Genomic DNA, 14,844 nt, shown 5'->3' on the forward strand with positions numbered 1-14,844 from the left:
ACTTACGAATTCGAGTTGAATTCATAACACAATTATGAGCAGTTCCAAATGAGACTATTTCATTTTGGACGAGTCGCTTAAAGATTGAGAGATTAATACATATTCTTTAGATTTTAAGCAAAGGATGGTGGTTTTATGAAACAAAATGTTTAATATGAGTGATAAATTTTATGGAGTAATATTTTGAATAGTGGTGTTTATATCTTGTTTGAAATTCTGACGTCTTGCGACAACATTATAGAGAGTGAAAGTTTCTTTAAAATGTATGCAAATATGTGTAAGTTTAAAATATGTATTCATGATGCACAGCATACAATGACTGGCTTAAAAATTTATTTTTGCCGCTGTAAAGATGATTCCGTTCACTGTATATTTATGAATTATAAGAATGAGGAAATCCTGCAAAAGTCGAATTAAAAATACTTTTTAACTTAAGCAAAATATTAAAATTCTATGAACATAGTTTAAGGATTTAATACTATATTCATCGCTTAACAAAAACCAAGTTATTCTGAATCCTATAAGTTGGCAAAGAGGGGATATTTTGTAACTTAAAAATTATATATATATGAGCTGACAACGAGATTATACCTTTTCCTTATTTTTTTCCTGCTTTAATTTATATTACTATTATTTTACCGACTATTATGCTACCGACTATTATGGACTATTGTATTACTATTATGTTACCGACTACTAACTCCAACTCCGTAGTCTTGCAATTTTGAACCCAATCCAGAAGACAATGGAACTACTGAATCAATTATTGAGAGAAATTTGCTTTCGCTGAAGACTTTTTGATGGAACTATTCCGCTTTTGCGGTACATGGAGAGGAAAACCACGAAAACCTCCTACGGTTAGACTGACGGCAAAGAGACTCTAACCCATGATCCGTCTATCACTGAGGATATTTTACGTCAACACTGTGGCCGGTGCGTGCCGGGTGCGGAATTCGTATCAACCAGCCATCGCTGGGATTCAAATCTGGTTCACCTCATTAGAAGGGGAACGCTCTATGCCCTCAGCCACCACGGTTCATATATTTATATGTAACACAATAAAAACATAAAAAAACTGAAGAAAGAAATTTAGAAATTTACAAATTAGAAATTTACAAATTTAGAAATTAGAAATTTACAAAGGTAATTATGAAAAAATAATAAGCTTTTTAAACTGCGCATAAGCAGAGAGTACATAGAACCCGTTTTCATTATATGCGTTGAATTGATAAACTGATATTAAGGAACCTAATAAAGTTTTGCATACAATAGATAAATGAACATCAATTCTATCGTTATAAAATTATATCATCAATCACTGACTAACGCAGAATTAACAATTTTTTTTAAATGTTTTAAACAATGCTATTTTGTATTTAAGGCATATTCGAAAATTAAACCTTCTCAGATTATGCCAACAACAAAATAAATGAACTTTCTATAAAAGTATGAGTCTAATTTGGTACGTATAATTTTAAAAAGTCATTTAAGTTATGTATCATCGTAAAACAATAAATACTAATCACACTATTATAAAAACTAATTAGTAGTACTTTCTAACAGCAGAAATAACCATTTTTAAACTATAATAAAGGTGCTACAATAAAGGTTATTTATAATAAATCGTACTTGAAATATAAATATCCTGTGATTACGCTAACGACAAACAAGATCAATTTTCCATGAAAATACGTATTATTTTAAAAATCCATTTAAATCATGCATAATCATTAATTAAGACAAATCCTGTGTTTCAAAAAACAATTAGTATTAATTACTTACAACAGAATGAATTTTTTTAACTACAATAAAAGATATTGTAATTTAGAATAAAGTGTACATAAAATTTAGATCTGTTCTAATTAAGCTAACAACTTGAATTTGCACATAACTTCATGGTGCAAATCAGATGCAAATGCTGAAATGAGATGTTTCATTAGAGGGTGATGCTTATTATCTCATTCTTGACTATTCACACTGCAAGCATTTTAAATATTTAAAACTTTAGTTCTGAGCACCGAAAATATCTGATAAATATTAATAAACATCCTCTCCCAATTACTCTGCAAAACTAGATTTAAACCTAGGCGTGGGTTTTCCGGAAAATGTTCGCTGTGACAGGTAATCTGCTCGTGTGCCCCTTTCGCAGTAAATCGTTAAGAAGATTATTACCCATAGTATTATTTGGGACACAATTCCTCTATTACTATAGGATTACAGATGGTACTGGCCACATAATGGAATCAATTGTTGCAACGAGGCAATTATGGTATCGATTAGTGGAATTTCAAAGATGCTCTGGTGAGATTGTAGAGATCAAAGTGGGAATCGGACAAACAGAAGAGAAATTTATTCGATAATAATGCTGTTTGTTCTTCCAAATTTAAAGCTCGAAGCTTGACAAATGATAAACACTTTTGAAAATTAATTAGCTATTTGTCAGAATGTTTTCAATTATTTCCATGCACAAATTCATTTTACGGTTATTGAAGCAAAAGATTATGATTTTATTGTAGATATTTCTTAGGTTCTCTTTCCTTGATTGTAGATAATAATGAATGAATTTAATAAATATAATTCTATTTGACTTCAAAATAATTCATTTTACGGATAATGTAAATAATATTTCGGAATAAACTGCTCACTACAGATGTCTCACTATAGTGTGTTAGCTATCTCTTAACTGGGTGTTCCGTAACAACCACTCTAAGAGCCATTTTAAACTAGGAAGTCACATGAGTATACGTCTAAATGTATACAGTAGCAAATCAATATTTAAGTAAGAAAATATCACAATGTTATCACCTCCTCTAAGTTTTCTCTATCAATAAAAGAGGTTTTGATGTTTTTAATTCATCCTCTCTTGTTAATGATTCGTTAGATTTTCATAAAGATTTTTATTTTCGCTGTTGCGTGATGTCATGCTAATACTAGCTACAAGTTCAAAAACAGCTAAGCAAGCTATTTAAATTAATGTCAAGCTCCATGCTATTCTAATTGTTTAGTTGGAAAATTTTGAGAATCATCGAAAACTTTGAGATTTTGAAAGGAGTTGCATGGATGTTTAGGATTAGACAAGTTTATGGTGACAAATAATAATATTAAAACATTTTAAATCGGTTTTATATACAGGAAATTATCGTAATTTCAATTTACAGGATACCACTGGTTACAAATAAATACTTTAATTAGTTGAAGTTTAGAAATTGTGCATAAAATTCTTAAACTTCATGGCCAGCCGCTAACTATTTCAATTGTTGAATTCTCTAAATGGCATCCAAAACATTTAGATTTTGAGAGGAATTGACTATATCTTTAGAATTTGACCAAGTTCATAGAGCAATATGATCATATCCAAACATTTTGAATAGGTTTTATATACAGGAGATAATCATAATTTTAATTTACAGGATGCCACTGGTTACAAATAAATACTTTAATTAGTTGAGGTTCAGAAATTGTTCATAAAATTCACAAAATGGCCGATGCCATGCCATTTCAATTGTTGAATTCTCTAAATGACATCCAAAACTTTCAGATTTTGAAAAAAATTGCATCTATCTTCATAATTGGTCATGTTTATTAAACAAAATGATACTATCAAAACATTTCGAATCTGTTTATGTGCAGGAGCTTGTCATAATTTTAATTTACTAGATACTACAGGATGCAAATAATTCCTTTAAAGTATGTATTTTTTAAAAATATTTTATAGCTTTTTTTACAATACAAATTTTATAGTTTTTTTTACACAAGATAAGAACTTTTCTTATCTTGTTTATTCAGAAAGTGTAAAATATTTCCGATATAGCAATATATTTAACATAAATTAAGATGATCTTAATTTTCTTAAAAAATATCTATTAATGATACGTTATTTCCCAGTTTTGTCTTAATTCACGCATAAAATGATAAAAATCAAAATTTGGATAGACTAACATTTCCGAAATTAAATTTATCAAAAATATTTTTCAATAAAATTCCATAGGTGAACATTTAGAAAAAAGATTTCGATTTCAAAAAAATTATTTTTCATCTTTTTCAAGTTAGAAATTTTATTTAACTAAGTTACATGTCTTAAAATTTTTAACCACAAAACTAAATTTTATTCTCCCACATTGAGTTGAATGATTTTAAATTTAAGAGAAAAATAACAAAATTGAATTTTTAGGTCATCGTTATTAAAACCAAACAGTTAACTACTTTTTTTTCCAAGTTAAGTTTTAACCAGAGTTTAATCTGTATTTTGCATCACTATAAGCGAATTCCTTATTCAGATGGATTCTGATAAATGTGACTAAAATTTAACTTTTTTTTTTAATATTACATAGTTCAGGTTAATTGCATCAGTAAAATACTTCGGTTTGCTTTCAAGTTATAAAGAACTTCAACTACGATACAGAATCTATGAGATCCTTTATAGCTTTTCTAGATTGTAAGGTTTTTCGAAAGCTTCCAATTATTAAAAATATATGTATAAGCAGTTCAAAATATTAAAAATATGTTACTTGACCAAGTTGCCTAACCAAAACCTGCATTATTTTAATCAACTAAGAGACAAAAAACTGATATTAACTAAGCCTTTTTTGAAATTTTATAGAAATTATTTTCAGCATTTACTACATAATTAACCATTATTGTTTTAAATTCCTTCATTCCCAAATTGAAGATTGAAATTTTTTAATTAATTGCACCCAGAGTTGTTAAAATTGCAGTAATTAAAATATAGCTTTAAATAATTAATTGTTGCTTAGTTTCATAAAATTGAAATATTATTTTTCAATTTATGAAACATAGGTATCAGCTAAATCAGAAATCGGATTAATTATACCATTTCCTGATTAGAAGTTAGTTTTCCTTATTAAGTATTACACATCATTTACCAATGATCCATTTCATGGATTTAGCTTTTATACCTCAACTGAGATTCCTCATATATACGTTTTATCAGAATTTCAAGAGAATTTTTTCATTAAAAATTTTACCTAATTAAAAATCATTTTTGCTATACATCTTCCATGTAAGAGATTACAATAATTGATTTTTCAGTCAAAATAGATATCGATACAAAAGTTAATTATTAAAGTTTTTTTAAGTATAAGTAGAAATTTATTTTTAATTTACTAAGCAATTAATTACTAATGGAAGTAAGCTTATCAACAAAGTTAATCGAAATTAACAACCAGTAAGTTTATTACCTAACTTATAATAATAGTTTCAAAAATGTAATTTTAAAAGCTCATAATTTTAGAATTTTCTTGCCAAATGATTCAAAGTAATGGAATATTTTGATCAGTGCTATTACATATTACTATTGTGTTATCATTAATGTTTTGCTTAATTCAAAATTGAGTTTTATGTCAAGTTTTTATTTTGAAAAGATCTGTTTTTTTTCTTTTTTTGGTTTGAATTCTATGTTCAGTTGACCGTTCGTGTAACATTCCAGAAAAAGTAGGTGTCTGTATTCTCGGCTAACACTATCAAGATAAATGTCAGCAGTATATAAGACTAACTATTCAAATTGTTCGCAAAAAGGAATTTAAAAACATTGAAAACAATATTTGAATTTAGGTAACAATAACTTTAAGAAAAAGCCTTCCTTGTATTGACTGCAATAAATAAAAGAATGCACAATTAACAAATGCACAATGCAATAAACAAATTGAATTTAAAAGACAATTTCATTATTTAAACTAGCATGTGAGTCAATGAAATTAATTAATATGTTTACTAAAAATAACATTTAGTTAGAATGCAGTCATGAGCAGGGTTAGTGCCTTTTTTTTTTCAGTCAAGAAAAATCGTATTTTTCTTATTTGAATCATTTTTTTTATTTATTTAAATCAGATTTTTTTTATTCAAATACACTGCAGGAACTTTGATTTGTGATTAAAAAAACTTTATAAATGCTTAATCAAAATTTTATTAATAATAAAACTATATTATAACAATAGTTTAGAAGCTCTAACTACCAAAAGCAATTTTTCATTATAATACATAGCTTTGAATGCATAGCAACCATTTTGTAACGAATGCATGATTAAAATTTAAGGACTGTATGAAGTAGTGAATTTAAAGAATGTTTTAACTATTAAAATAAAGTTTCAATTATCAAAGCATAATTTTAATTTAAAATTGCGATTTCTTTTTTTTTCTCTCGATTTCTAAAACGACAAAAAAAATGTAACAGATTGTGTTTATAAATGTAGTCATTCATCAAAAAATAAATAAATATTTAATCTATATATTTTTATATTAAAATATTCATTTTTATTCCTATATCGAAGTTAAAAAAGTTTTTAAAAATCTATATACTCATTGGAATTTTTTTTCCACATAACTTCTTTATAGAAAATCTGACAATGTCAAAGATACTGTAAACATATTATGAGAAAAAAATACTTATTGATAAAAGAGACAGCTCAATTGTAATTCTGGGTTATTTAATTTAATAACATGGATATTTTCATTCTGTGATTTGAAATTAAAGCGTATTAATTTAGTAATAATTTAATAAACTATAATTTAATAAAAGTATAATTTATTAAAAGCATAATTAAATAAAACTCAGTTGATTTTAAATCAATGATTTTTTTTTAAAAAATCATTTGATTTAAATCAAGCTGATTTATGTCAACAAACCCTGGTTATGAGTAAATAATTTTAGCGTTAATCATCGCCAAATAAAAATTAATTTCGTAAATATTCATGAAAAAAGAGTAAAATTGTTATTTCTGATTGTCAATCCATTGTAGCTTATAGTATTTTAAAGAGAAAATTAAGCGTGTTTGAGTGTCTAAATCGATCACTTTACTATATTCAACGTCTGTTCCTTTTTATTTATTCTTATTCTTATTTATTCTTATTCTTATTTATTCTTATTCTTATTTATTCTTATTCTTATTTATTCTTATTCTTATTTATTCTTATTCTTATTTATTCTTATTTTTATTTATTCTTATTCTTATTTATTCTTATTCTTATTTATTCTTATTCTTATTTATTCTTATTCTTATTTATTCTTATTCTTATTTATTCTTATTCTTATTTATTCTTATTTATTCTAATTCTTATTTATTCTTATTCTTATTTATTCTTATTCTTATTTATTCTTATATATTATTTTTTCTTATTTATTATTTTTCTCACTTATTATTTATTCTCATTTATTATTTATTTATTTAACCTTTAAGGTGGTACTTTAGTGAGTGAGAATCCAATTATTTAATTAAGAGTTATTGAAGCGTTGCGAATTTGGTTTTGTGTGCTGTTCACAGAAAATATAGTATAGTTTTGTAACATTTTTTGAAGTGATGCTTATTCTCAAGAATTCTCCAAAATCGAATTCAAAAATATTTAGGGGAGTTATTTCAAGGTTAATAAAATTACAAAATGTTTGAATACATGCACTATTCCTTTTAAATATAGTATTCACTTTTTAAAAACAACCACAGATTTAAGCAACAGATTATAAATACTAAACTCGAGATAAAATCGGAATAATTTAAAATATAAATAGTTTCTTTAGTCACTTTTAGAAAAAAGGGATATTTTCTGATTAAATTTTAATGCACTTTTTCTAAAAGTTTAATTATCGTTCCTTTGAATACAAAAGATATAGATTGTTAAGGTAGTGTTTCGTGATTTGTATGCGGTAAATTGTAATCCACATTGCAAATTAATTTTGCTTCGTGGTTCGAAATTGACTAGTAAAGCAGCATTAGCAAGAAAAAAATCTGCATTCGGGGAGATTAAGTTCTAAGAAGTATTTTATTACTCTATCCTTTCTGTTGAAATCAAAGTTGTTGTTATTGTTTATAGTTTTTGAATGTAAATCAAAAACGGAAAAATGATGAAAAGATTCAGGGGATTAGTTTAGATAGCATGTATAAATTATATTTTTATTTTAAAATTTGTAACTTTAAGACATATTTATTTTTAAAAAAAACTAATTCAAATGCTTTTTATTTTGATTAAATATATTTTATGAAGTATGTTATACTACTATGAAGATGAATATATTATGAAGTATGTTATTCTTATTTATTATTTTTAAAGCAAAATATAAAACTTAAAAGAATTATTTAAAAACAGGTTGATAAATAATAGCTTGTTTAATAAAATAGTGTTTGCTTGTAAACAATATTTGCCTGTTTAACAACTTATTTGTGCAAATAAATTTTGTTTGATAAATAATATAAGTTTGTTTAATTTTGCTTCAGAAAATTATTAATGCATTGTATAGATATTTTTATAATGACAATACCACGGAATTTATTGATAATAGTTTCAAAAATGTATTTTATGTTTAAATAGTTAACTGCAAGTTACAAAAACATGAGAAAGTTGCTCAAAATTGTATTTATTGACCTAATTAAATAATAGATTGTTTGATATTGCATATTTCTAACGCGATATTACAACTGAATTGTTGCACAAGTGTTGTAGGTGAATTTGGAAATTCTGATATTGATTGTTTTTTTGCATTGAACTATCTTTGGATAAGCGATTTTCATAATTGTTCGCAAATATTTTTCAATTCGCTTAAAAGTTCTCGAAATATTGTGAAATAATAAGTAAAATTGACATTAAGAGGAGCAAACTTTGGATCGCTCTCCTGGAGCGATCTATGGAGACCGTATTTCCCAGTACAATCCCTCTATATTTTGGGGGTTAGAGATCCAAATCCATTGAACAAAAGGTTTGTTTATTTTTAAAAAAAAGTTCGTTTTTGTGATTAGATCAAAAGTTATTCTGGGAGGTCCGTTTTTTAGCGAATTGTACATTTCTAAAAACAGCAAGTGACGTACATTTGCTCTCTTGTCCCCCAATGGGCTTGAATGGCTTATAATTCCAGACAATATATGTTTTTCAACATGACACAAAATTCTTTTCCTTCGTTAGAATTCATATTTATATTAAAATCACCCCAAGACAACAGTAATTATCAATAAGTAAGTAAAAAAAGAACATAAGAAATTCTTAAATCAATGTTAACTTGAAAAATACGCGTTAGTGAAAATAAAAGAGAAGAACTCAATTTAAGAAAACAATCAACTCCAAGAAATTCTAAAATTTTGATCTGCTTTTTTTTAACTTTTGACCTTATTTTTCATCATTCTTAAAACTCTTTATTTTAAAGTGGATCTAATCGATTAATTGGATCGAGTCAAAGTTGAACATGAAACCTCCATCCATCTATCAAGAAAATGACAATCGTTTTCCTAAGGCTAATAAGGGAAAGATAATAGTAACTTTAAATACTAGATGTTATTCGTGCGCTTTACAAAACTAACCATGATAGTGTAGAGTGTCTTTCACTACAATTATTAAACATTAATTCATTTGTATATAAGACATGTTAACTCAATTCTATCTTGAGGTACCATTTGATAGATGAACGTTGACATCGTCGGCATTCTAGCTCCCATGGTTGCTACTCAGTCTCTACCACACACAACGGAATCCTGCACGCTCTCGACTGCTAATAGCAACACAGGAGCAATCTCGCACACAACCATGATCTTAATACAGCTCTCACAATCAGCATACAAAACCCGGTGATTTTAATACAGATCTCACGACTTCTCACGAAAAACAGCAATAAATCAACCAAGTAGTATGGTATCCAATTTTTGAATTCTAGCACAGATAAAATTCTGGTGGGGGAGTACAGTAGAACAGTGTTCCCCAAGCCCCGGTCCGTGGATCAAATGGTGCCGGGCCGCCCATTTCATTTAAACTTAATTTAAATTCCTAGGTTTATACCCCAAATTAAAAATATCTGTGGTCCATTAAAATTTTATTTCTTTAAAGAAAGGGGCCCGGAAGGTAGTGACATAAATTTTTTAATGTTTGTAATGTATCATTGTCTCCGATTACCCCCAAATGGAACAGTCTCATTGCTAAGAAACAAGCTCAGAGTTCTCATTGATTTAACGTTCTAGTAAGTTAAAATGTTAAATCATCTTATATTTATTTTTGGTGCAACTGTATTTTATTTTGAAGGTATGTTTAAATACAATTAATTTAAAATTAATAATTTAAAATAATCTAAAATATAAACAATCAACGCCCCCCCCCCCTCCAGCTGGCCGAGGTAAAATTATCAAACGTTGACAGGTCCGCTGTGATAAGAAGGTCTCAGAGAACACTGCTGTAGAGTGTTTACCACTACAATTAATAAATATTAATTCACAAGTATACATGCTAACTCGATTCTATCTAAGGGTAAGTTTTGATTGGTGAAGGTTGGCATTGTCGAAAGCTCTTTTCTCACAATAGTATATTTTTAGATTTAAATTCGATGATAGCTTTTTTTAACTAACAAGACTAATGAATCACGTAAAAGATAATTTTAATTTCATATTTAAAAAAAAGCACACAAAATATCTTTAACAAACGATGTTTTTAATAATGAAAACGAAAGAAATATTATGACTTGCTTAAGATAATTGTTTATATAAAAAAAAAAATTAAAAATTTTAAAACTAAAGCAACATTTACATCGAATTTTAAATTTGTTATAAATTGAAAGTACACCAAAAATAATTATAATTATTATGAAGGAGACAATCGGAGCTAACTATCGTGTTATTGTCCAGTACAGAGTTAAACAGAATAATATTTTCAATTTGGCTGCGTCTTATAGTATATAATATTTGATATTAACGAAATAGATTAATCATGTTGTATGTACCTGTTTTAGAAATGAAAAGTTTTTTTTTTTCTTTTTTATAAAAAAAAATTTTTTAATAATTTTCGTGCATAATTTTATAATTTTCTTAATTCCCTGCTTAATTCATTGCATATCCAGTGCATAATTTTCTTTGCATAATTTTGTGGGTTTTGGCATGCATGGAATATAGTTGAGGGTTTTGAATATAATTCGAATATAGATTGATTCATGACCGATGATTTTTCCTTAACTACCTTATACTCTAATAAGACAATTGGTGACTGATGCACGCTAAATCTGTCGAGTCTCAAAGTCCTCCATGTTCCCACAACAAATCAATACCTCTGGGGGTACTGATCCAGGAGTTTCCTTGTCTTCTGGATTGGTTCAAAATTACAAGGCTACGGAGTTGAACGTAAGTAGTCGTAAACCCATGAAATTGGGTCGGCTGTTCAACGACGGTTATAAAATAAAATAAAATAAGACAATTGGAGCCGTAATGGCTAAGAATATAGAGCCTTCGAATTGCAATGAGGTGAACCGGGTTCGTATCCCAGCGATTGTTGATCGTTACGAATCCGCATCCGGCTTGCGCTGATCACAGTGATGACGTAAAATATCCTCAATGGTAGACAAATCAAGGGTTAGAGTCCCCTTTGCCGTTGGCTAACTGCGAGAGGTTTTCGTAGTTTTCTTCTCCATGTAAAGCAAATGCGGTTCACCTCACTGCAAAGTTCCATAAAAAAAGTCCTCCACGAAGGTACATTTCTCCCAATACTAGATTCAGGAGTTCCCTTGTCTTCTGGATTGGTTTCAAAATGGCAAAGCTCTGGCATTGAACATTAGTTGTCGTGAACCCAAAAATTTGGTCGGGTGTTCATTGGCGGTTATAAAGTAAGGCAATTAATCAGGTGATAAATACCTTACACTCTAATAAGACCATTAAAAGGTGGTTGGTTGGTTCTAATGCCACTTGCCACATGGGCAAGCCTGCTTGGTGAAACCGAGCAAATTTAAGGCAGAGTGTGTGATTCTTGTTTTTCAGTGGCGGCATCTATGGCCAAGAATTCGACTTCTGCCACATCATACGCCGCACCTGTTTATAAGGCGGATCCATTCATGCATCCATTCATTTATCCACAAATCGTAATTTTGACCTGAATCAGAGAATGATCGATCTCCTATCCAGTACCCCCAGAGGTATTGATTTGTTATGGGAACATGGAGGACTCTGCTACTCGACACAATTTTAACGTGCATCAGTCACCTACTACACGGGGAGTTTTCAGACGGCGGTGTTCTAACCCACGAACTCTCGGACATGGGCCCAGCGCCCTACCGGCCAGGCTATCCCGGCCCCTATTAAAAGGTTACAATCGGAATTAACTTTTTGTTATATCACATGTCATTTCTCTACAAAATCAAAAATTTTTGTTCACCATGATTTTTATACTTTATAATTTAATGTCATGATATATATTTAACAATGTGTTTTTTTATTTATTTTTTTTTCAGTTGTAAATGACAGTGCACGACTTCCAGACCCCAGTCTTCTAGCGGCGAGTTTCACACTCCTGTTCTTGTGCCATTTCACCGTCTGGTGATGAACTTTCAACCTCATCCAGACTTTGGACAATGTTTCTTTAGGGGACTGGAAAAAAAACACTTTTTTCCACCGTCTGTGTGTGTGCGTGCATCTCATTCTCTTGCTGGAACTTCCAAAGTGGCCTTCATACACAGAATGCTTAAGGACGTCTTTACGAACAGGAAGACTCGAGGACGAGATAGTTCGTTCGTAAAGTTAAAGAGATGACTCTTGCAAAAAATCATATCAAAAACTTCCCATGCTCATGACTGCATCCTGTGGTGTGTGTAATCTATTACAAAAGACCTAATCTCTGGTTCAGAACAACACTTCAAGACTCCTTCGTGGCTTTAGTTTTTATCGTTTCGAATTTATAAACTTTTGATAAATGTTTCACAGTTCCTGATAGTCGTAACTAAAAAAAAAGTTATTTTACAAATCATGGACCAAAAAGAAGTTATGTTTGCTATCAATTGAATGGAAGTTTTAAATCCGTAATTTTAAGTTGGTAACTCTGTGTAAATATTTAAAACTCACGCATTGAATTATATAATTTACGCAAATATCTTATCGGAATATGAAAACATCGCTTTACATGTTATTCTTGATTCTCAAAGCACATTTTTCATTTATTTTATAAAAATGTTTAGGAAAAGGAACTTTAAGGGCAACTATTAAATTCCCTGATATCTAATAATAGAATAAAGAAAGTGTTTTTTTAATTGCCGAAGCAGAATAAGATTTCAAAGTTGGAAGAAACTATTTTTCAAAAAGCTAGTTCCAGAAGAAAGTACTGTGCTTTAAGGTTAGCAATTTTCGGTTTGCTAACTCTTCCTTTCCCGTTTTGTTCTCTGCTACATAATTTATATTACCTATCTAAAATCAAACATTTTCAAAAAGTAACAGTCTAATTCCTTACTCACTGAAATTTCAGCTGCACTAATTGTGTTACAATTCCTTCATAATATTTTGCAGGAAGATAAAGTTCTTGACCTACTGAAACGAAACTTCACCCGTAAAATTCTTATGTTACATCGCAATAAAATAAATTAAAATAATTTTTCATGTTTGGTATATTTAAAAAACAATCTGGTTCAACATGATGTTATGTCCTGATATTTTACTAAAAGAAAACATTATAAAATTAAAGAGGAACATTACTTTCCTGAAAAGATAAACATTGATATAGATATTTTGAATAAAAGAAAGTGGTTGTGATTACAGATTGCAAGTTTTAGATTACATACTGGTGAAAAAATCCAGTTTCTAATGAAATGAAAGCATTGTGGGAATAAAGCTCTAGGAAAATTTAAAATGGCTACTTCTAAAAATACGGGATAATTCAAAATGTACTTCAAGTTAAAAGCACTAAATAACCATCTAATAATAAGTTGAAAATTACCGCTTTGTATATCATCCAAGAAAAAAGTTGTAATAAATAATATCGTAACGTATCACTTTAGACTATAAACTAAACAAGCGTAAGACTGAGTCTTGCTTTTAGGTTCTTTAAATACAGACGCCCATTAATGGGAAGGAGTTTTTAAAAAATAGTGCCAGATGGGGTTCAAACAATATCATATCTTCAGATGGTGATAAGATGTGATTTTGAAATTTGAAAGTTTTTTTTAAAAAAAACGTGCAATAAATTCATTAAAAAACAGTACATTCTTACAAAAAGGAGCTGTGCTTAAAAAAAAATTTAATACAAAATGAATGAATTTTTTTATGTCTAAAGCATGCTTATAGGATTGGTGGGAATAACAACAAACAACAGTTCATGATGATAAAAAATATATATGGATGATCATTAATAATTTTTTAAAATCTATACTCATTTGGAAAAACTGCAATTTAAAAAAAAAAAACAGAAATTAATTACCAATTTTTCGTTTTTTTTTCTTCCAGAAATTATTATTGCTTTATTGAAATTACATACATTTGCAGGCTTGTGTGCTCAATTTAGGCTTATCAGCTTTTGTCAAGTAGAACGACAGATAGAACAAGAAGGACATCACGAAGAATACATCCAGGGTTACGGCAGGATTCGAACCCGCTACCTCCACGCTTTGCACAGTGTTTGACCGGTGATACCGCTCGGCCAGGGAGGCCCCCAGAAATTTTTAGATGAAAACAAAAGATATTAAAGGGCTGTTTGTATCAAAGTGACTGGTAACAACGGCGTAAAAAAAACTTCTACAATTGCAAATTTTTTACAAAGTTTAAATAACAGACGTGAATTCAACTTTACATTTATATACATAGGATGCCCCAAAAAATTCATAGCGACACTCTTATTTCTGAAGTGCTTTTTTTACTAGAGATATTATTTAAATAAGTTTTATTACATCTTTATACGAAGAAGATGCTGGAGTCTAGGTTCTTAAGCAACAAATCCTAATTTCTTGAAACTGCAGGGTTAACAAGTTTCGTATATTTTAAATGTATTATGGGTCAATTTCGCTTAAAGATTTAAATTGTTTGGAATCAGTTTACAATGAATTGAAAAATAATGACAGCATTGATGATTTAAAAAAAAAAGAAAAAAAATCCCGAAAATAAAATTACGACTTGGAAGCAA

The 14,844-nt window shown here is 28.8% G+C and overlaps 1 protein-coding gene across 1 annotated transcript in view; it reads left to right on the forward strand.

Moving 5' to 3' along the window:
- The window catches only part of LOC107451469 (uncharacterized), a 176,971-nt gene extending 163,028 nt beyond the window's left edge, over window positions 1–13,943 (forward strand). The window contains exon 4 of the mRNA XM_071179648.2: window positions 12,194–13,943. Within this exon, the coding sequence (XP_071035749.2) occupies window positions 12,194–12,282 (89 nt within the window). The 3' untranslated portion in view covers window positions 12,283–13,943. The remainder of the gene's footprint in view (window positions 1–12,193) is intronic.
- The last annotated feature ends 901 nt before the right edge of the window (window positions 13,944–14,844 follow it).

The sequence above is a fragment of the Parasteatoda tepidariorum genome, chromosome 1 (genome assembly GCF_982258835.1).
Source record: "Parasteatoda tepidariorum strain Cologne lab strain chromosome 1, Ptep-v5.0, whole genome shotgun sequence".
Classification (NCBI taxonomy): Eukaryota; Metazoa; Arthropoda; class Arachnida; order Araneae; family Theridiidae; genus Parasteatoda; species Parasteatoda tepidariorum.